This window comes from Chiloscyllium plagiosum, chromosome 6, assembly GCF_004010195.1.
Source record: "Chiloscyllium plagiosum isolate BGI_BamShark_2017 chromosome 6, ASM401019v2, whole genome shotgun sequence".
Classification (NCBI taxonomy): domain Eukaryota; kingdom Metazoa; phylum Chordata; class Chondrichthyes; order Orectolobiformes; family Hemiscylliidae; genus Chiloscyllium; species Chiloscyllium plagiosum.
In genome coordinates this window covers 86,816,292-86,839,601 of record NC_057715.1, presented here as the reverse complement: position 1 = coordinate 86,839,601, position 23,310 = coordinate 86,816,292, and the positions used below count along the sequence as shown (strand labels likewise).

The following is a 23,310-nucleotide window of genomic DNA, read 5'->3' as shown; positions in this document are numbered from 1 at the left end:
GGAAGTGCTCCAACTAGAGTGCAAAACAGCATTCAACTGGCTCAGTTCCAATATTATCACAACCACTCTGCTATCAATCTTAGCAATAAATTTGGGTATTTCTTTACTTGAGGAAAATACAGTAAGAAGTAATGAGTCAAATCAGTTCATTTAAATGTTTCCTACTTTCTCTATTTTTGACAGACATTAGCAGAAATCTGGGAGCAAGTTTGTAACATCTTGCAGCAGACAGGTAAAGACAACACGAATGAAAAATCCGAATTCATAAGTAAACTGCCATTTCAAAATGTTGTAACTAAAATATGTACTTACTCGGTCATTCATTAACAAGTCTTTCACAACAAAACCAGCCACTAGGGACTTCAGAGGTGCAGAAAATTGTTCTGGAGCCAGCATAGCTATATGTCCAATTGAAATCAAAGGAGTGATGAGCTGCTCTGGGTTGCTGGGATCCAAACTTTTGTGCAAAGGCTGAAAAAAAAAAATCAGTAGTCAGATTACAAGTCTTTTGGGGTGATTTGATATTCTGGCATTCTAGCAGATTAGGCTCACTGCCAGTAAGTACCCCACAGAAAACTGGGCAAAGCCCACAATTTTCACTTAATCAGTGAATAATTATATTACACGATTCCCAAGGTGCATTTGCTGGGAGCATCATACAACATAAGCAGAGAAATGAAGAGATTATGGTTAATATTCTAATTGTACAATTTTTAAAATGAATTAATGGCATCATATTAGCATTGTTCTTTTACCGAAATCCTGGTTTTTGTGTCGGTGTGGACTTGTTGGGCCGAAGGGCCTGTTTCCACACTGTAATCTAATCTAATCTAATCTAATCTAAACTGTTAAATGTAATGCTTAAAAACAAAGGATTGAAAAATGTTCATCTTCAGCAATTTTAGGCCTTCGGTTAATCAACTCAGCTAAACTCCAATTAAGATAGCACGTGAAATTAAAACTTTCATAATCAATGATCATTTTCCATGATTTACTAAACTCATCTTCACATCAAATTTTTTTAAAATTACTCTGAAGAAACACTAGGTACCATTTCTAAGCCCTTCTGACAATCAGTTTTCATATTTATACAGTCTAAGTGACTCAGGCCCAGACTTATCGAATTACAACATCCTTGATCAAATAACTCTTAGCATAGAAGCAACATAAGCCCTTTGTGGTTGCCATCTTTTAATTACATGGCAAACTATCAATCCAAGACAATTAAAATCTCTCAAAAACGGTAACTGGCTCGAAGTCTCAAAATTCAAACTCAGGATACCAAACAATTGGATAGCAATGGAAATGCAAATCCACTGACAACATCATGATTAAATCATAGTGCCACTCTCAACTATGCTGCTTAAACCAGGCAGAACAACCAGTGTGGGTTATTGAATCATAAACAAGCTAATGGTATGGAGCAAATATGAGTGCTTCAGACTTTTCAATGTTTAACTAGAGGAAAAGAGGGATTCATTCAAAATTTATCATCAGCGCAGATTAAGCAAAAGTCTTAAATGGAACTGAAGGTGGGAAGAGAGGACATGAACACACAATTTTGCTAAAGTTCTCATAAGTAAAACTAAGCTTGGGTTGTCCAATTGCTGGATGACAACAACTGCTGACATTTATCTTGGCTTTTTCTGCTTTTCGACCAAATTCAGAGCTTAGGTGCTCACAGTTCTTCTGTATTGCTTTGCCTCTTAGTTCAGATACAAAGTGGAGTTTATCATGGTTACCATCAGTCCTCATTCATGAGTGAACATATTGTTGTATGACACTATGCCACATCAATGTCACACCTAAGCATATGCCAACAATGCATATTTTGTACGTACTTCAATATATTCGAAAGTAATCCTCAGTCAGGTCAAAGGAGACAGTCGTAAATCAGATGATGTGAGTGAGTCAAAGACAAGGTTAAACCGCTGCTCAAGGGCTTGGACACACAGTGGGACAGCCCTTGAGCAGCCAATTGGGATAGTCAGGGCTCCATATTGTAGCAGTCAATGAGTCACAGTCAGTTTTGCAGAACCTATACAGTCCAGGGATTAACAGGAAGGTAGGCATGAGTTGCAGAGATCAATCAGGTGCCCTGTCCTTCCAAGTCAGTTAGGGAGTGGGCTACAGCCAGAGAGTCAGATGTACAGCGTGGAAACAGACTCTTTGGTCCAAATCCTCCATGCCGACCAGATATTCTAAATTAATTTAGTCCCATTGGCTAGTACTTAGGCCATATCCCTCCAAACCGTTGCTATTCATATACCGATCCAGATGCCTCTTTTTAAAAAAAATGTTATAACTGTTACAGCCTTCACCACTTTTTGTAAGGCTGGGGCTCCGGAACTAACATGGGAAATGAAGATGTAAATTTAAGTTAATTTTTACATGCGGAAATGCAATTTTTCATAAATTGACGTTAGGTGCCAGGAAGAACAAACATGATGGTATTTATTAGTGTCAGGTGGCGTGGGAGGGAGAACATGTATTATAGAAGACCTTAATTACCAGACTCGCTCTGCAAAGTGCAACCCATGCTGCTGTCTTCCCTCACCACTCAGGTCAAAAATGCACAATGGAAATGGAAAATAGTTGGGACCACAACCAAAGTGAGTGGAGTAAGGGTTTTTGTCTGTCAGAACACAGACTCTACTAGTGAGAAATGTGCGGCCTTTCAGGAGAAGCTACATTAAATCAGCATTTACACAGAATCGTTACACCCTACACATAAAATGTGTGCAGTGTCCAATTATGTGAAATACAATCTTGGCCACAAGCAATTTTGGACATCTCACTGGTCGTGACTGATTGCTTTTGCTTCAGAGAGGACTGTGATCAATCACAGACAACCTTAAAAAGTACCACCTGCAGGCTTCATTTCACAAAAACAATTTAAAGTCTCATAGGTTGCACAAGTGCTCAGAGCCAATTTCCTCTCACCCTGAACGGTAACCATTTGTGAACATGCTTACATGCAATGCTGCCCTTCTTGTGGGAGCAGAGGTAAGCGGACAAGGTTTCAGTAATCCTCCCTCTGTATATAGAGAATAAAGCTCCCCATGTCGAAAGGCTTTCCTGTTGAATTCTCCATGTCCCACTGTGTAGAGGACAAGTCTAAACTGTCATTTGTCATTGAATGATGACTGCTCACATTATTAAGAACATGTTTGGTTTCAGACATTCTCTCCACAGCATCATTGGAACAATGACCAATGGATCCATCCGCAGCAAAGATTATCATAACAATGGCACAACAAAGTCAGAGAGAGAAAGTAAGGAGGAACAGATGAGCCAGCATGTCCAGGACCAGTAGCTGCTAAACTGTTGTAGTGTAAGGTTCTCTTGAGATGTGGAGGAGATACAGGAGACTGAGTATCTTAATCTTATTTCCTCTAGATAAGTGATGCATGTTACCACCACAGACTGACCATGTCCCAGGACATGGTCACAATTCTGCTTTTGAACAGGGTGGATGGCCATTAAGGTGGCCTTTAAGGTTACGGCACAGCAAAATTTGTTGAAACTTCTACTGGCTCAACATGGCTTTCCCACAGACTTTAGAGTCCTTGAAGTACTTTTTGTTTGTACACTTCTGTCACTGACATAGACAACAGATGTTCAAGTCATTATAATGAGTTTACAGTTCTCTCTCAATCTTAAATGTAATATCACCCATTACAGAACGATTTTCCTTTCTGCCCCTGGTCTTTGCCGATCCACACTGACCTTTGTCTGACTCCATAATGAGCAAATCTGAACTTACTGGCTTACCATTTGGATGTAATTAAATGCGTTTTCTAATCATATCAAATGTTATCAAAAGCTAGACTTTGATGAATAGAAAAGTAATTTAAAATTAAAGAACGGGCTGACAGTTTTCCCAAACACAAACTGTCCTAAACTGGTTTAAATAACTGTCCAAATGTGTGTTGCCTCGATACAGTTGGCCTTGAAATTATGAAATATTAAAAATACATGTTCTTTACTCTTTCCATATACAACATCTGTTTGACCAAAAAAAATCCTCCTTTGGCTCAAATTTATATTTCAGATTAAGTGTTTGTGAGTATTGAATTGCCAAGAGGTTGGATCAGAAGGAAAATGATGCATAAATCTTCATTACAGCAGCAAGAGAAGCATCAAGAACTATCTACTTGTGTTAAGGGTACAGGTGGAGTGTCTAAGAGGAGTCCAGTAAATCTATATATCTTATTTTGTGTAAAATGAAATCTATGTTCAACTCCAACACAATAACTACAATAATGTAAATGGTTTGCTTGCCTTCACAGTGAGAAGTTGAGAGCAGGAATATCTTGCTGAACCGACACAGGGCCTTGTTGAGAGACATAGTTTGAAGCATAAACACTGTTTTGTGACCAGGATAGAGACTCCTGAAGATGGTGTTGCCTGCCTGGCGCAAGGGCTTGGGATCTCTCATTTGGGCTGCAGAGGAACTTTGAGTGAGAGGGTAAAGATCCAGTGGTTGCAGTCCATGTAGGTACCAATGACAGATAAAACTAGGGCAGAGGTTCTGCTAAGGGATTATGAAAAGCTAGGAGCTAAAACAAAAAGCAAAAGCAAAAAAAAGGTAATAATCTCTGAATTACTACCTGAGCCATGAGCTACTTGCCACAGGGTGAATAAGATTATGCAGATAAATGCACAGCTCAAGCATAGGTGTGGGTCAAATGGGCTTGAATTCATGGGACATTGGCACCAGTACTGGGGAAGAAGGGACCTGTTCTGATGGTGCAGTCTTCATTTAGACTGTGTTGGGACCAGAGCGCTAGTGACTTGCTCAACAAGGGCTGTAGACACTTTAAACTATATTTTTTTTTGAGACCAGGTGGACACTCAGTTATAGGGGGCATTAGAAAACCCAAATTAATAAAAAAAAGGTGGTAACAGTGCAGAACTCAGATCACATTATTAAAATCTTCAGCACAGACACAAATAGGATAGAGCGTATGGAAAGGGTTAGAAAGCAAACTTCAAGCACACTGGACAAACAAATGACAAGGAGAATACAGAAGCTTAATAGAGGACTGAAGGCGTTCTTTCTGAATGCACGCAGCATAAAGGAATAAGGAAAATGAGTTTGTGGCGCAGATAGAAATTGGCAGTAATCACATGGTGGGCATCACGGAGACATGGCTTCAGGGAATCAGGATTAAGAGCTGAACATTCAAAGATATGCGCCCTATTGAAAAAATAGGCAGGTGGAAAGAGGAGGTGGGGTTGCCTTATTAAGGAATGGAAATAAATCAATAGGAAGAAATGAAGTAGGGTCAGATGGTGTAGAAACTGTGTGGGTAGAATTGAGGAACTACAAAGGCAAAAAAGAAACAACTGCTGTTATGCACAAACCTCTAAACAGTAATCAGGAGCTGGTACGCAGATAGAAAAGATGTGTAGGAAAGGCAAAGTTACAGTGACCATGGAGGATTTCAATATGCAGGTGGACTGGGAAAATCAGATTGGGAGTGGATTGCAAAAACAAAAGGAATTTATGGAATGTCTACGAAATGGCTTTTTGGAGCAGCTTGTGTTGGAGCCCACGAGGGAACAGGCAATACTGGATTTAGTGTTGTGCAAAGAGGCAGACTTGATAAGGGAGCTGAAGGTGAAGGAACCTTTTGGAGGCAGTGATCATAATAGGATTGAATTTATTGTGCAATTTGAGAGAGAGAGAGAGAAAATAGAATCAGTGGTAACAATACTTCAACTGAATAAAGGCAACTACAGAGGCATGAGCTGAGTAGAATTGACTGGGAAAGGAGCCTAGCAGGAAAAACAGTGGAACAGCAACGGTAGGAGTTTCTGGTAGAATTTCAAGAAACCACAGCAGCGATTCATCCCAAGGAAACAGAAACATGATACAGGGAGGAGGCGGCAACCGTGGCTGATTAGGGAAGTCAGGGATAGTATAAAAGCAAAAGAGAAACCAGATCATGTGGGAAACCAGAGGATTGGGAAGCAACAGAGGGCAACAAAAAAGAAATAAGGGAGAGAGAAGATTAAAGGAGGGTAAGGGAGGCAGTAATATAAAGGAGACGGTAAGAGTTTCTTTAGATATATAAAAAGGGCAAAAGAAAGGCAAAAAAGTGGACATTGAGCTGCTGGAAAATGACGCTGGATAGTAGTGGGGAACAAGAAAATGGCTGAGGAATTGACTAATTACTTAGCATCAATCTTCATAGTGACCTACACAAGTAATGTCTCAAAGCTTCAAGACAGTGAGGGGACAGAGCTGAGTATGGTGGCCATCACAAAGGACAAGGTGCTAGAAAAAGTGAATGGCCTGAAGGTAGTTAAATCACCTGGACCAGATGGACTACATCACAGTTCTAAGGGAGATAGCTGAAGAGATAGTAAAAGTTAATGGTGATCTTTCCGGAATCGTTAGTATCAGGGAGGTCCCAGAGGGATGGAAAATAACTAACGTAACACCTCTGTTAAACACGGAGTAAGGCAAAAGATGGAAAATTGCAGACCTATTAGCCTAATCTCGGTCGTGGTTAAGATCCTGGAATCCATTGTGAAGGATGAGATTTCTGAATACTTTGAAGTGTCATGGTAAAATAGCGCAAAATCAGCATGTTCTCAGCATGAGGAGGCTGGGCCTGGCAAATCTGCTAGAATTCTTCGAGGAAGTAACGAACACATTAGACCAAGGAGATTCAATGGATGTTACCGAGTTGGACTTCAAGAAGACCTTTGCACAGGGCCCATGGTATCAGAGACAGAGGCAATGTGTTAGCGTGAATTGAAGCTTGGCTATCTAGCAGAAAGTGTGAATAGAAGGGTTCTTCTCACTGGCTGCCATACTGAGAAGTGGTGTTCCACAAGGCTCAGTGTTGGGACCATAAGTTTTCACTTTACACATTAATGATCTAGATGAAGGAACACAAGAGAGCATTCTGGCTACATCTGCAGACGATACAAAGATAATTTGAGGAACAGGTAGCATTGAGGAGGTGGAGAAGCTGCAGAAGGATTTGGACAGGTTAAGAGAATGGGCTAAGAAGTGCAGATGGAGTACAATGTGGGAAAGTGTGAAGTCATGCACTTTGCTAAGAAGAATATAGAGGTATGGACTATTTTCTAAATGGGGAAAAAATTCAGAAGTCTGAAGTGCGGAGAGACTTGGGAGTTTTGTCCAGGATTCTCTCAAAAGTAAACTTGCAGGTTGAGTCAGTAGTTAGAATGCCAACTGCAATGATGGCATTTATGTTGAGAGAAGTTGAATATAAAAGCAGGATGTACTTCTGTGGCTCTAGAAGGCTCTGATCAGATCACATTTGGAGTATTGTGCAAAGTTTTGGGCCCCATATCTCAGGAAGGATGTACTGTCCCTGGAGCATATTCAGAGGAGGTTCACGAAAATGGTTCCAGGAATGAAAGACTTAACATGAGGAATGTTTGAGGACTCTGGGTCTGTACTCTATGGGGTTTAAAAGGATGAGAGGAGAATCTAAGAAACTTGCATAAACTGAATGGCCTGGACAGAGTTGATGTTGGGAAGATGTTTCCATTGATAGGAGAGAGTAGGACTTGAGGGCATAGTCTCAGAGGAAAGGAAAGACCGTCTACAACGGTGATAAGGAGAAACATCTTCAGCTAGAGAGAGTGGTGAATCTATGGAATTTATTCCCACAGAAGGTCATGTCCTCATGTCTGCACCTATGTCTTATGGTCTAGACCACACCTGTAATAGTGAGGAAAGGTTTGGTCTTCTTATTGAGGAAGGATGCTCCTGCTGTTGAGGGAATGTCTGGGATGGCAAGACTGAAGTTGTTGAATTGGTAAGGATTATATTCATTGAAGTATAGAAGAATGTGGGGAACCTCAAATCTAAAATTCTAACTTGAGTAAACAGGGTCGATGCAAAGGTGATGTTCCTATCGACTGGGGAAAGCATAACCAGGGTCATAATTTAATGATTATGGGGTAAACCATTTCAAACTGAGAGAAGAAATTTCTTTACCCAGAGAGTGGTGAGCTTGTGCAATTCACGAACACAGAAAGCATTCAAGGCCAAAACATTGCACGATTTGAAGGAGTTGGATATAGCACCTGGGGCTAAGAAAGGGATCAAAGGGTAGTGCTGGCGGTGGCTTTGGAGGGGGGGGGGGGGGGGGGGGAAAGCTGTGTCTACTTGGACAGAAGAGACAACAAGCGATTGAGTTGCTTTGATCACAGCAAATGACAGAACAAACTGGATGGAAACAATGGCATACCCCTGCTCCTTTTTTTTTAGAATTTCTCTGCTATGAACACAAAGAGAACTGCAGGATTCAGGAATGGAATTCCAAATATTTATTTTCTTTCTCAGTGTTTGATAATATGTTATACTGGAGACTTGCAATGGTAATTAAGTGAACATTTGAAAAGGGAAAATGTGCACTTGTTGACATATTTAAAAGAAATTCAAATGAATAATCATGAAATTACAATATTATCTAGCAGCTAGCTAGTGCTCCTGGCTGGGTTCAGCAAAGGACTTTATATATAGCAAGCCCAGTAGAATTTATGTTAAATTCTAACACACAATCAGAGCTGGTACAGCATGGAAACAGAGTCTCTGGTCCAGCTTGGAAACAGAGTCTCTGGTCCAACTCGTCCATGCTGACCAGATATCCTAAGTTAATATTGTCCCATTTGCCAGCATTTGGCCCATATCCCTGTAAAGCCTTCCAATTCATACATCCATCCACTTGCCTTTTAAATGTTGGAAATGTACCAGCCTCCACTATTTCCTCCAGCAGCTCATTCCATACAAATACCATCCTCTACATGAAAAAAAACTTCCCCTTAGATCTTTTTAAATCTTTCCCTTCACATCTTAAACCTATGCCCTCTAGTTTTGGTTCCCTACCACAGGAAAAAAAAGACCTTTGGTATTCACCCTACCCATGCCTCATGATTTTATAAACCTCTAGAAGGTTAGCACTCTGATTCCAACACTCCAGGGAGAATAACCTCAGCCTATTCAGCCTCTCCCCATACCTCCAACCCTGGTAACATGTTGGCAAATCTTTTCTGAACTCTTTCAAGTTTCACAACATCCTTCCTACAGCAGAGGGACAGAATTGCAAACAATATTCCAAAAGTGACCTAACCAATGTCCTGTACAGATTAGAGTGGCACTAGAAAAGCAGATCAGGCAGCAGCCGAGGAGCAGGAAAATCGACATTTTGGGCAAAAAAGCCCTTCATCAAGAATGAGTCAGGGAGCCTCTGGGGTGGAGTGTATTAATCTGGCTTGGCTTTGTGAAATTTTGCTCATCATATTTCAAGAAACAGTGTGCTACATTTGCACAGTCATCTAAAAGTACACATACTTACATTAGAAACAAAATCATGTCCATTTATTCAGAACGAAATGCAAGTTGCAACTTTGAGCATTAAAGTGTATTTTTCATTGTATGAATAGATTGGTAAGATTTTATCGAGGTTAAGAAAACCTGAAACATTATTTAACAGACAAACACATCAATTAAGAAAATATGATTTCTGCATAAAAATATAATAAATGATATCGAAATAGTTCACACCTTACCTCAAATATCTGTGCAAATTGTGTCTCTTTACTCGAGAATATTGCATGAATGCAGTGAATTGCATGCTTGGCTTGTCGAGCAGTGCCTTTCTTGGCCTTCTGTTGCAATACTGGCAGCAAAGCACTAGGCAGGAGAAAAACAAAGCTCATTAAGATTTATTTCTTATGAAAACACGGTCAAAGACATTGACAAATACCAATGCAGAATCAATGTCAATGCCAAAAACCTTTTGATACTGACTTAAGATTATTGATACAGCCCCCGAGTGGAATAGCACCCTCTGCTGTCAAGAGATTTTTTTCTCACAATTTCACTTGCACACGAGACCACAGATATATACTAATTAAAGTTACAGGAAAAAGTCATTGATTGTTCTGACACGACTCAAGTAGCACTAAGGGAACCCTTTGACAGAACCGGTTAACCTTGTACCTTATTTTCTTGAATGTAAAGTGTTACATTTTTGATACTTGCTTGCAATATTCTTTGCATCATGTCAGTGTTCTGGCGTAGTACAGCCAATATGATGGAAGTGGCATAGTCCTAACAGTGGATTGTAAATTATATAAAGCATGCATAATACTTTCCCACAATATATTAACTACTGAACAATGACATTTACAATGTTTCTGAAAAATCAAACACAGGAAATATGCCAAATTTGACATTAGAGGTCTAGTCCTGTGGCAGATTTGTAAGTGAGTGGACTAAGAGACTAGGTGCCTTCTCATTTGCCAAGCAGCTTTTAATATAGATTACTTTGAACACTTCCTGTCACATCTATTTGCCTTCATAGTCAGTGTCTTCATGCATAAAACAATTAACGCATGCATAGCATGTTACAACTTGAAAGAAGGTTCAACTGCAACTCATGATAACTGGTATTCAATTCTTTGAAATGTAATCTAAAAGGAAATTGCCATGAATAATTAATATTTTGTAAATACATGCAAGAAAAAATTGACTCTTTATAGCACAGAACTGTGTCATGCATCATGCCCTAAAAGCCTTATTACAGTTGTATTTTATTTTGCAATTCAATATGTAATGACAGGAATGAAGCATACGATCGAATGTGAGGAAAGTCATCTTCAATTCTCTGTCCAGTATTTCGGAAGATCTGTAAAGCAGCTTCTGCCACCTTTTCATCTTCCATTTTCAAGCACTGGAGGAGAGATTCAAATGTTTCCGCAGAGTGAAAAGAGATCGAATGCGTGAAAGATAATACCTAAAATGAAAAAAAAAAAGCTTTAAAGTTTCGGAGAAGCCCGAAAAAGGGATTTTAAAATTGTTTCTATTAAAATTCAGATTTCTTTCCCTCTCATGAAAAAAAAACTCTACAGTTAGCAAGACATTTATAAATTTGTAGCTCATCTATTATGGCAACTTCCTTCTTGTTCTTCAATAAGAAATACAATTTTGATTTATTAATTTTTCATACCTACAGAACCATCTCATCTGCTTTCATGTTGCAGAATTTGCACTATTAGCATGGGCTACTAGATAGTACTTCTCACTTACATTATAACAAACAAAGTAACTATACAGAATGATGGAAAATTAGATAATTTCCAATTTGTTGCCCACAGTTTGAAACTAGTGCTGCTGCTCAAAAAGCCACATTCTGTGTTTATTTCATCTTTGTTTTGCAAAGATTGTGCATAAAGGTATCAATAAAGAAATAAAAGAACTTTTAACAATTTAAAAACTGCAAGTGAATAAAGGAGCTCCTTGCAACCAGACAGGAAATGGCAAATCTAACTGTCTTCATAATAGTAGGCACGCATGTTGAAGCCCAAGTATGAACACTATTTTCAAAAGATATTAATACTAATTCAGAAGAGATTCTAACAGCTTCACTCCACCAGATCAACAGCAGAATTGAAATGTTGGTATTTGTAATATGACAATTTGAATTATTGTCAACATTCAGTTAAGTGCAATGTTGGATTCATAAATTGTGATTTTTGGTTTATTTCTATGCCCACGTACGTCTTTTGACAAGTCTGCATTAAGTGCCAATGTTATCAGTCTGACGAGTATTTCTATTGCGTTCCTTAAACACATGAAGCCTTCATCTAGACCTTTGGCTTTTCAATCCTCTCTGCAAAATTACCCTTTCCTCTGGCTAAAGCATCAAGTTTCCTTTTACTTTAGATTTCCCCAATCAAGAAATACACAAAGCATGCAAAACACATGTGCCTGTTTCTCATTCCTTGTTCCAGGTGAAACAAGCAGCAGCAAGCTTGAAGCCAAAAACTAATTGCTGAAGTGACACATACTCCAGTGTCTCCCACTTCTACTAACTGCTAAAGGAATCTTGGAAGAATTTGCAAGTTGAGGAGTCAACTTGTATGGCCACATTATATACAAATAAATAATAATATGTCTTTAACTTGAAGCCCTCAATTAAGACCTAACACACTGAATCACAAGAAAAATTTGGCCCAGAAACCTGACTCCACCATTCAGTATCAGTGAGAAATAGTCAAAGAAGCCAAAAATATGCTGAAATGTCAGAAGTAATACAAAAAGCAATTTTAAAAGGTCAGATTAAGTTATAAACATTCAGTTCTTTTGTTTCAAATATTTACCTTAAGCAATTCAAGGCCTGCTCGTATTGCTTCATCAGTTGGCACACCTTCCTCTTCATCATCAGCTGTGCCATCAATGGATTTATTAATCTGCTTAATTAAAGCACTATAAAAAACATGAGTGATGAATAAGTTTGAATTCACTTATTAAAAAATAATTCAAGTCTTTTAGCAACAATAACTCAAAAAGTTGAACCCATAGAAAATGTGTAAACAGCAAACATGAGAACACTTTTTTTTAAAAAGGGCTCATTTGCATAGAGATGGTTATTTAAACCATTCATTGCACTCCTAGGAAGAACCTGTCATTTGCACATCGGTATGATCAACGTAGCCAAAAATCAAAATTTAACTTCTGAGCTAATGCTTGTGCAGATGGCCTCATTTTTTTTTAATGTCAATGATATTTACAGACAAAATCAGCTTGAGAAACTGGCATCACAGTCCACACACTTACCTCACAAAATGCTTAAAAGTCTGCTGTCTCAAGTGAAACTGGCATAATTTCTAGGTGATTCAGTCAGTACTGCTTATAACTAGCTGCATAACATGGGTTAAGATAATACTTAAGATGGCAGCAACAGAGTAGCAGCTTTTGTGCTCGGTTCCTGAGCCCAGAACTCATCCGTTGTCTTTTTTTTCCCCCCCTTTCTTTTACTTTTGCTCCCTCCCCTCTGGATGTTTCATTTTCTTTTGGCTGTTTCTTTTATTTCTGCTTCTGTTATTAATCTTGTCTTTCGTATACGAAAGATGGTGCCAGAGAATGGCGACTTCGCACACCTTTCACTGTACGCCTGTATTTTTGTGTGAGTTCATGTAGCAATAAAAGTCTAAATCTAAAATGGGTGCGGAAATTGGGGCACAGTAAGCCTGCAGAACAGGGTATTGGCGCAATCTCTGTCACATTACCCAGACTGTGCCATACCAATGATATAAATTTTCATGATTTTATGCACAATACCTTTTTCACAGGATGTTGGCATCTCTGCATAGGTGAGTCTTTATTTAGGTGAGCATTAGCTGATCAAATAAAACCTTAAAAACTACAATTTTAACATGGATGCAGAAACAGCATGCACACAAAATACTGAAGATGGGAGTTAATAGTAGTATATGGGATCATTCCCTTTATTACTAGAGGTGTAGCATACAAAAACAAGAAGCACATGTAAAACTATTATCACAGAATGATTGGGTGCCTGACAGCATATTCGAGGTTGGGCATCGCACTATGTGGATTGCGCCAAGCTGACAAAGGGAGAACTAGCCTCTTTCATTGAATTTTGCATCATGCTATGAGCTAAGGAATTACTGTTTTGAAAGACTGACATGAAATTATGCTTGAAAAAAAAATCAACATGTTTAAGGCATTTTAGACAATTGAAGGGTTTTACATGATACATACAAATTCTTAGAAGAATTAACAGGATAGACATGGAAAGATGATACCCTTAAGATAAACAGCGAGCTCGTCTAAGGCCATAGGGTACTATTTCGAAATAAAGTTCGTTTAAGGCAGAGGTGAAGTGGAAATTCTTCTGGGATTCTTAATCTTTGGAATGCTTTACCACAAAAAGATGCTGAAACTGGTTCTTGCAGCAAACATAAAAGGCTGAGACAGAAAGACTTTCAATCAATCAGTCAGGGAATCAAGGGTTATGGGGAAAAAGCAGGAAAATGAAGTAAGAACCATCAGATCAGTTAGAATCTCATTGATTTGTGCAGTAGACTCGATGAGCTGAATAGCCTACTGCTGCTCCTATGTCTTATGGTCTATAAGAGTGGGCAAGTTATTGGAGGGAATCCTGAAGTCCAGAATTTATATGTATCTGGAGAGGCAAGAACTGATTAGGGATAGTCAACTTGGCTTTGTGCAGGGAAAATAGTGTCTCATGAATTGGAGTTTTTTTTTGTAAGTAACGAAGAGCACTGATGAGGGCAGAATGGTGAAAATGATCGATGTGGACTTCAGTAAGGCATTTGACAGCGTTCTTCATGGTAAACTGGTTAGTAAGGTTAGATCACATGGAATACAGGGAGAACTAGCCATTTGGATACACAACTGGCTTGAAGTTAGAAGACAGACAGTGGTGGAGGCTTGTTTTTCAATCTGGATGCTTGTGACCAGTGGTGTGCCATAAGGATCGGCACTGCTTCCACTGCTTTTTTGTCATTTATATAAATTATTTGGATGGGAATATAGGAAGTATGGTTATATGTTTGCAAATGACACCAAAATTGGAGATGTAGTGGGGAACGAAGAAGGTTACCTTTAAAAGGGTTACAGACCAAATGTTTGGAAAATGGGATTAATTTAGGACGTCTGATCGACATGGAGGTGTTGGACCAAAGGGTCTGTTTCCATGCTGCACACTTCCGACTCTAAGTAGTCCTAGTCAGGGAGGCGAAATTTTCAAAATGGACCAAATCAGAAACAGAAGAGGTCTCATTGTTCCCACCACATACAATTTTCTATTGTATGCATGTCAGGTATCCTGTGTACCATACATCGAAAATGGGATATATTATGCACGTTGTCCATGTGGAGTCATCTCATCCTCTTCCTTGTCAGAGGCTCACTTCAACATAGACAAGTGGTTAAATGCCATTACAAGAGAACTACTTAGTTTCTGATATTGTCCACAGAGGCTCACTGGAACCATCAACAAGGAATCAAGACAAAGAACCTGTTGTTGTCCAGGTCCACTGCAATATAAATTTCCATAGAAACTCGTGGAGGAAGACATGCATCTGGAAGCTCAAGACTAGCAACAGCTTACAGTAAATGTGGTGCAGCTTCTTAACACAGAATTTCAGGCAAAAAGTGCATTTGTCATGCAAAACAAGTGCAAGAGGCCCACAGACACTGATCTTTAATGGAACGTCTCTTCGGAAAGTGAGGGGCAATGGAATTGCAGGACAAAGATATCCCAGGACAGTGACAAAAGCAGTGTCATCTGCAGCATTCCAGGTGCCAAGGGTGATAATGTGTCCTTAAGGTAGTGGTCAGGACCTCAAGAATGAGGCCCAGCATAAATGCAATGCAACACCTTCTCCTGGGGCCATAACTGGTCTGCTCAACATGAGGGCCCCATGCTCGTTCAGGTCTAGAGATGCCTTGCATTACATTATAGACAATGCATGTTGGGCCATGGACAAGGGGGGATGCAAGGAGCGTATGTGAGAATGAGGATCTGAGAGGGCCACAGTACTTTACAGAGTAGGAAAAATGAGGGCGTTCATCAAAAATGAACACTGCCTTCACCATTCTTTACTTCAGCATCCTTAGTCACAGCAAACCATATACAACCCCCTCGGCAACTGCTTTCACTGGAACGGAGTTGGTCGAAGTTATCATTCATTGACTCTGTATTCATGCTGGACAGGCAAGCACCTGAAAAGAAGTCTCTCATCATGTCACCTTGCCACTGGAGTTGACCACTAATGGCTACAGTTGAATGTAGATTTGCACACATAGCGGCACAAAGTATGCTAAGCTGACGAGATCCAACTTCCGTCCTCCACCAGATCTTCGAAAATGCATCACTTACCATTTGTCTGGATTAAACTCCATCTGCCATTTCTCACCCAAGTCACCTACCTATCTATCTTTCCACATCTTTGGGCAAACCTCCTCACCTGTCCACAGCTTCTCCAATCTTTGAATCATCCACAAACTTGCTAAATCAGGCCAACCACATTCTCCTCCAAATCATTTATACATACTAAAAACCACAGAGATCCCTCTGATTGAACACTTCAGTGAAATTCCACTGGTCACAGATTTCTAGTCAGAAAAGCAACCCTCCACTGCTACCCTGTCTTCTATGATCAAGGAAGACAGTTCTGTATCTATTTTATGAGCTCACCACGGATCCCACATTACCTCACCTTTTGCATCCGCCTGCCATGAGGATTCTTGTCAAAGGCCTTGCTAAAGTCCATTTGAACAGCATCTACCACCGTGCCCTCAACAATCATTTTTATTACTTCCTCGATAAATTGAACCAAGTTTAAGAGAGACAATCTTCCATACTCAAAGCCATACTGATAATCGCTAATAGGTCTATATTTTTCACAATGTGATTAACTCTCGTCTCTAAAAACCTTCTCCAATACATTTCCCTACCACTGGCCAAAGGCTCACCAGTTTGTAATTTCCCAGATTATCCCCGTTGCCCTTCTTAAACAAAGAGACAAGATTGGTTATTCTCCAGTCCTTTGGGACTTCTCCTGTGACTGAAGAGGATACAAAGATTATATACAAGGCCCCAGCAATTTCCTCAACTGCCTCCCTCAGCATTCTGGATAGATCTCATCAGGTCCTGGGGACTTGTCTACCTTAATGCTTTTCAAAACACCCAACGCTTTTTTTTTTAATATTGACATACGTAGAATGGCAACATAACCCTACCAACATGCAACATCCACCTTGTCCTTTGCCTTGTGAATATCAATGCTAAGTATTCGTTAAGAACCTCAGCTGCCAGCTCCATGTATAAATTCCCCCCTTGTCCTCGAATGGACCAACCCTTTCCCTAGCTACAGTGTTGCTTCATACATAGGTCTAAAACACCTTAGGATTTTTCTTAACTCTGTTTGCCAAAGACATTTCATGCCTATTTTTACCTCCTAATTCCTTTTTTGAGTTCTTGCCAGTTATCTTTGAATCCTTCAATAGGACAAGCTTGACAAAACAGATAAATGCACTCTGTAAAGTTGTCTTGGGAGGGGAGAAGCAGATTCATTTTATTTTAAAAAGGTTAGACTGTAGGAAAGTAGGCGAAAGTGAGGACAGCAGATGCTGGAGATTAGAGTCGAGAGTGTGGTGCTGGAAAAGGTGGTCAGGCAGCATCCGAGAAGCAGGAAAATCGACGTTTAGGGCAAAAACCCTTCATCAGAAAGTAGAGCAAACGAATGTGATAAATGGGATGCCTCTTCCCAAAAGACAGTGAATGCACAAATGGGTCAAACAGTCTTCTATTATTTGTTCTTGTGAATTAATCTATTACAAAACTTGAATTTTTTTTTTAAACGAGACACTGATGAAAGGATATTACAAACAGAAACACGGTGAAATTCACCCAGAAACAGGCTATTTAGCCCAAATTTTCATACTAAATTAATACCACAAGGGTTTAACACATTATCTTCACATTTGACAATCAGCAAAACTCCTTTAATTCCCTTCAAATTCATATGCATATTTAGCTTCCGTTACATTTCTATTGCTGCCTCAATCACTACTTGTCATAACAGATCTTGCATTCAGCTCATTCATAAGGGTATAGGGAGAAAGGCAGGAGATTGTCACTCAGTAATGATACTCATTTAATAAGCTGGTGCAAGCACGATAGGTTGAATGGCCTCCTTCTATGCTATAACACTTCTGCAATTTTCCAAGTAACCCTAACCATGTTGTGAAAAACATTCAGAAAGTCCAAATTTCTTCTGCAGCCAAAACAAGATAGCCCATTCCAGCAGTGCGTCTGATTATATGTTGTTCATTTTAAGTAACAAAATAGGTCGAAAGACACGAATCTAAGTTTTCTCATTACTTATGGCTTAAACCAAAAAGAATTATGAATACCTAATAGACTCTGTGTCAATATGTACAGGTGCTATCCTCTCCAGGAGAAATTTCACCATTTCCAAAAATGGATTTGTAGGTTGTTTCGGGTTGCTTAGTTTTCGGGTTATTTCACGCTGTACGAAAAGAAACAAATTTGTTGCAAAAAAAGGGGAAAAAATGCATGACTGGAAATTGTCAATCTATTCCAGCATAACTTTCACAATTACCACACATCCTTCTGCTTGCTTGCATGAACAATTCGGACTAACAAGCACATCCAGTTGGGATCGGATTCGCTCATCCTCTTCTAAAAATTGGTCAAATTTCTTCATAAAGTCCTGGGCTTTTCCTGGATCAGGCAAGTTTTCTGACAATAAAATATTGTATTGAGTACACTGTATTGTTGGAAGGATAATTACACCGCACTATGAAGAGAAATATTTTCTACAGTTCTTAATGGCATTCAATGAATGCTAAATTTTACAAAAAAAAACTAGTTGCAAAATATTATTAGATATAAAAGGAGTACTTACTGGCAATTATCATCACTTTTGAGAATATGGCTTTGTCAGTGGTATCTGACTAGGATTTAAAAGACAAAATTTTACACATATTTAAAATTTTATTTGGTAACCAAAAATTTATTTTCAAAATAAAAAGCTAAAGACTGTAGCTGCTGGAAACCTGAAAGAAACACAGAATTCTGGAGAAACTCAGCTGGTCTGGCAGCATTTGTGGAGAAAGGCAGGAGATGTTAGAGTCCAGTAAGATTTCTCTTAGAGCAATAAATGGAGTAGCACATTTCATTGGAAAGGAACCAAAATAAAATGTTGTGAAAGCTACATTATTCCTCCTACTCTTGGGTGAGCACTAATTTACTAACAACCAGGTTGTGTAGGGTACATACTGGTGGTGCACAAGAATATGTACAGGCATCAATCACAGTGATTTTTCAATGCTAGTTGCAAGGATTTATCAATAATTAAGCTCATTTTCAAAACTGAAAAGGCATAACTTGAAATGTTATTTCATGAAATAAACATCTGACAAGCACCAACATCCTCAAGATATCAACAGCATATTACATTAAAATTTGCAAGCTGATCAAGTAAAATGTGAGAAAGCGCGAAGTAGCCATAAGGGCTTCCTTTTTTTAAAAAAAAACTGTATATAGAATAGATATTGAACACTTACCTTGGTTCTCAATCAAATAGTCAGGGCAAAACCTGCACTTTATGCCCTTCCATTTGAGATTCACAATTCTGGAAACATATTTAAATACAAAGTTGCCTTCCAATTGTAGTCTTGGTATCATCAGAACTTCCAATTTTCAGCTTTGTATAGACTGAGGTCATCAGTCTCAGCTCATCTGCTCATGAAACCCTAATTCATAGACATCACTGTTGTACTGCATTTCTGGCTGAATAAACACACTCCTCTCAATGATTCTGCTGCCTGTGTCCTAGGTCTTATCCAGTCCCCTTCCTTTTACAACCCTGTGCTTACTCACCTATCTTGGTTACGTGTCAAGCAATATCTTCAATTCAAAATTCTTCACCCTGTCTTGAACCACTCCGATAGCTTCATCTCTTCCTCCTTTTCTCTTTAATCTCCTGCGGCTCCAAAATATCTGGTCTCCTGATCATGCACAATTTTTAATCACACCACCAATCATGGTCATACCTTCCAATATCCAAGCCCAAACAGTCTGAAAGTCCCTTGCCATGCCTCTCCACTTGTTTAGCTCAAATTCTTCCTTAAAGCTTCAGGTTAGGCCGGCCCAATGTTGCCATGTGGCTCAATGTCATACTTATTTTGCAATCCCTATGTTTTGTTAAGTTAAGAAGCTATATAAAGTCTTGCTAAACACTTGTTACCCATCCTCGTTGCCCCAAAGTAAAGTTGGGTGTGGCCATCCTGCAAATAGTGGAGTTTACATTGATGGTTTCCAAATACAAAATTCAAAGATATTGACACAAAATGAAGTAATGGCAACAATGTATGTCCAAATCAGAATGATGTTTAGCTCGAGAAGAACAATGGTGATGGTGCTCCCATGGTACTGTTACACTTGCCTTTTTGTCAACTTCAAAAGAAGAAGGTACTGTTCTATGTAACATTTGTTACCACAGTGCATCAGTGACAGACGCTATTAAGTTACAGTGCATACTGTTCCAGGAAACACTGAAAAGATCAAATTTGACACTGGACTGAATTCATATTCCAAGTTACATTAAATCCAATCAATGAGATGAGGATCTTTAGATTTTTTTCATACGTTCCTTCTGAAGTCAGGGCAGGGCAGAATTTGGAATTCAAGTTAATCTTGCAACATTAAGGCTTATTGATAACAATATTATATTTTAACAGTACTGATTAGCAGATGCCATTATTTTAAATTCCACTTTGCTCAGCACTCATTTGTTCACTTTATCATACACGTACAAGTTTTGGGTTGACGTTTCGAGACTGAGCAGTGGATCATGGTCATAGAATTTGTGATATCCCCAAACACCATTGCAAATTTGGGTGGCAACATTAAGACAAGATAGTGGGCAGAGATTTAGGTTATAGTTCATGAGCAGACATCTACCATGAACTTGCGTGGATACCAGATAATTAGCACAGGAGGTTTTCAAAACTGCTGGCAAGTCCTTGAAAGGCTATATAGTTTCTATGAATTTAGCAACCAAAAGCACATCTTAGTAACCTTCAGGTTTATCTAGACAGACTTATTAACAGCAAATTTCAAACTACAGAGTCATCAGAAGTCAAAAAGTGAACTTGACCAAACACAAATGGCAGTGCAAGAAAGCAGGGAAGTCTGAAAATAATTGCCATTGATTTTAAATGCACTGGGAGCAAAAGATAGGAACTCTCACAAAGCTGAGGCATCCAACTTTCTTTATGGCAATAAACACTTTGAAACTCATGCTAAGAGCCAAGGGAAATTTTGAATGCACCCACTTTCTCAACGAAAGCTAATTTTTGGGGGGACCTCAGCAGCTTCTGTGGAACATTAACAATTCATGTCAAGTTCAAAATGTCTCTCCTTTGGAATTGAGGGGATCTGGAAAACAGAAATCAGGATTTGGCTATTCAGCCTTGAGCCCGCTGCATCATTCAATAAGCTCATGGTTGATCACCCAACTCAATATCCTGTTCCTGCTTTCTTCTCACACCCTTTGAAACTTTAGCTCTAAGACTACATTTAACTTCTTCTTGATAACATTCAATATTTCAATAGTGTCTCAGCCACTACCTGTAGCAGAGGTTTCCACAGGCTCACCACCCTGAGTGAACGAATTTCTCATCTAGCCCACCCTGTATTCTTACACTATGACCCCTGGTACTGGACTCCGAAATCATGGGAAATATCCTTCCTGTGCTTACCCTGTCTAGCCCCATTATAACTGCATAAACTTTCTCTGATACCCTGTCTTTCTTCTAAGCATCAGTGAATATATTCCCAAATCAATCCAGACTCTGTTCATACGCCATCCAGCAGCCTAGGAATCAGCCTGAAAAATCTTTGTTGCACTTACTCCGTAATCATAACATCCTTCCTCAGAAAAAAAACCCACCAAAACTGTAAATATTAGTCCAACTGTGATCCCACCAAGGCCCTGTGTAATTGCAGCAAGATATCCCTGCTCCTATACTCAATTCTCTTTGCTATGAAGGCCGACGTACTATTTGCCTTCTTCACTGCATCTGCAAGCTTACTTTGAATGACGTGCATAAGCATGCTACTAGCAACAACAGACTAAAACAGTTAACAAAATTCATTGTTGGACACGATATTTCCACTTGTTTTTGTGAACATTCTGAAGATGGGAGCTGGTTAGAAATTTTACTGTAATTGCATCTCCAAGAAACTGAGGCACAAGGGTGAGAATATTGTGTGCAGTAATAACAGGACTCCCGCCATCAACATGGTCTTGCTCAAACTCTCAAGACTGGCCAGATAAAGAAAGGTCTAAGTTCATGGCCCACAGGTAAGCCCAACTCAAAATGAGTCCATGCTAGTTGAGAATGAGCTGGCACTGCACTGAGTTAAGGTAAAAGTTACAGATTTATCTTCGTCACATTTGCCACCTCAGACTCCGTCTCAGCACCCTGGAATCAATGCAGCAAAACAGTATTCGGTAACTGTCACATGCCTTCAATATATATCAAAAAAAAAAATCACTGTCATCTCATTGTTGGGGCCTTTGCATTTCAATTTCATTACATGCAGACAAGCAGAAAAACATCATGCTTACTTTTTGTTGTTTGTGCAGATCAAGCAAGTCACGTACATGATGCCTCAGCATGTTTTGACATTTCCACATTTCATTTAATGCTCTGTTAAAGATCAAAATTAGAACATTAATTGGTGGACTTCAAGTTGCACTATGGTTTAATTTAATCAACTTTATTTAAAGGATGTCAAAAAGCCACAAGAATATATTAAAACATTCTCCATTTTGTTCATTAACATACATAGAAGTAAACAAGAAACTCTGAAGATTTAATATGCCAAAAAAAAAAAATCAATTGGGAACACTTTCGATTATTTGCTTAGCTCTACTTGGGTTAATCTTAAACTACTACCTCAGCTCCAAATCCATCTTTCAAGCCCAATCTCGTGGATTTCAGCAACAACATGCGTAGGTCCGTCTTTTTTGCAATCCAAAATGATTCTCTGTAATCAGGTTTTTGCAGCACTGAAGTGAAGTGAAGTGGAGATACTGATTGTATTGTGTAATATGATATCCCTCCCTCACCCTTGTCAGCTTTCCCATAGCGTTTGGAGGGGGTCAAGCACAAAATCATCCTATTTTTCACCGAGTGAGATTACCCTCATTTGATTTTATTTTCATTTATGCAATTGTAAAGAGAGTATGACTGACATCATTCCACCTATTTTACCTTGGGACCAAGGACCTATTCTCAATTCCTTGCAAATTCTCTCAATTTCTGCCATTGGTAATATCAACAGAAGAGATGGCATCAGTTTGTATCTGTACACTGATGACCCACAAGCTTCTCTAATTCAACATATGGCATACTACAGTCATCACTTTTCACCCTGCCACAAACTATGTCCTCACCACCATTCCATCCCTCTTCTCAGCTACTGTTTAAAATTAAGCAGTTAAAAGCAGCAGGACTCATTCAATCCCAAATCAAGCTCCAAACTCCATATTTCAAAATCTAAAAACATCACCAATACTATATTTAACCAATACACCTGTTGTTTAAACACTTCAAGCCTCAATCCCATTGCAATTTACATGTGCAAATACTCTCTTTAACTTAGCTTCATCCGAAATGCTGTTCAGATCCTAAACAGCACCAAATTATGATCACTTACGATCTCCTTGGCTTGCTGATTTATCTTGATTGCCCATTCCCGCAACATCTAAAACTTTCAACCGTATATTGAAATTCATTCATGGCTCCACAGAATGCTCCTCGTAATTTATGGGAATTTATGGACTCTTCCATGGTGACCACATATATGGGAAGTGTGTTCAACTGAATCTCCTGATTGACCACATGACCCACAATGGAGCATCCAACTTGAGCATGTC

The 23,310-nt window shown here is 39.1% G+C and overlaps 1 protein-coding gene across 1 annotated transcript in view; it reads right to left on the bottom strand.

Annotated features, from left to right (window-relative positions):
• LOC122551064 (sister chromatid cohesion protein PDS5 homolog B-like) overlaps positions 1 to 23,310 on the bottom strand; it is a 200,162-nt gene that overhangs the window by 76,489 nt on the left and 100,363 nt on the right. The window contains exons 8-15 of the mRNA XM_043692706.1: positions 21,997 to 22,078; positions 18,265 to 18,313; positions 17,959 to 18,098; positions 17,750 to 17,865; positions 12,160 to 12,265; positions 10,633 to 10,793; positions 9,565 to 9,688; positions 313 to 471 (exon numbers count right to left, since the gene is read on the bottom strand). Coding sequence (XP_043548641.1) covers positions 313 to 471; positions 9,565 to 9,688; positions 10,633 to 10,793; positions 12,160 to 12,265; positions 17,750 to 17,865; positions 17,959 to 18,098; positions 18,265 to 18,313; positions 21,997 to 22,078 — 937 coding nt within the window. The remainder of the gene's footprint in view (positions 1 to 312; positions 472 to 9,564; positions 9,689 to 10,632; positions 10,794 to 12,159; positions 12,266 to 17,749; positions 17,866 to 17,958; positions 18,099 to 18,264; positions 18,314 to 21,996; positions 22,079 to 23,310) is intronic.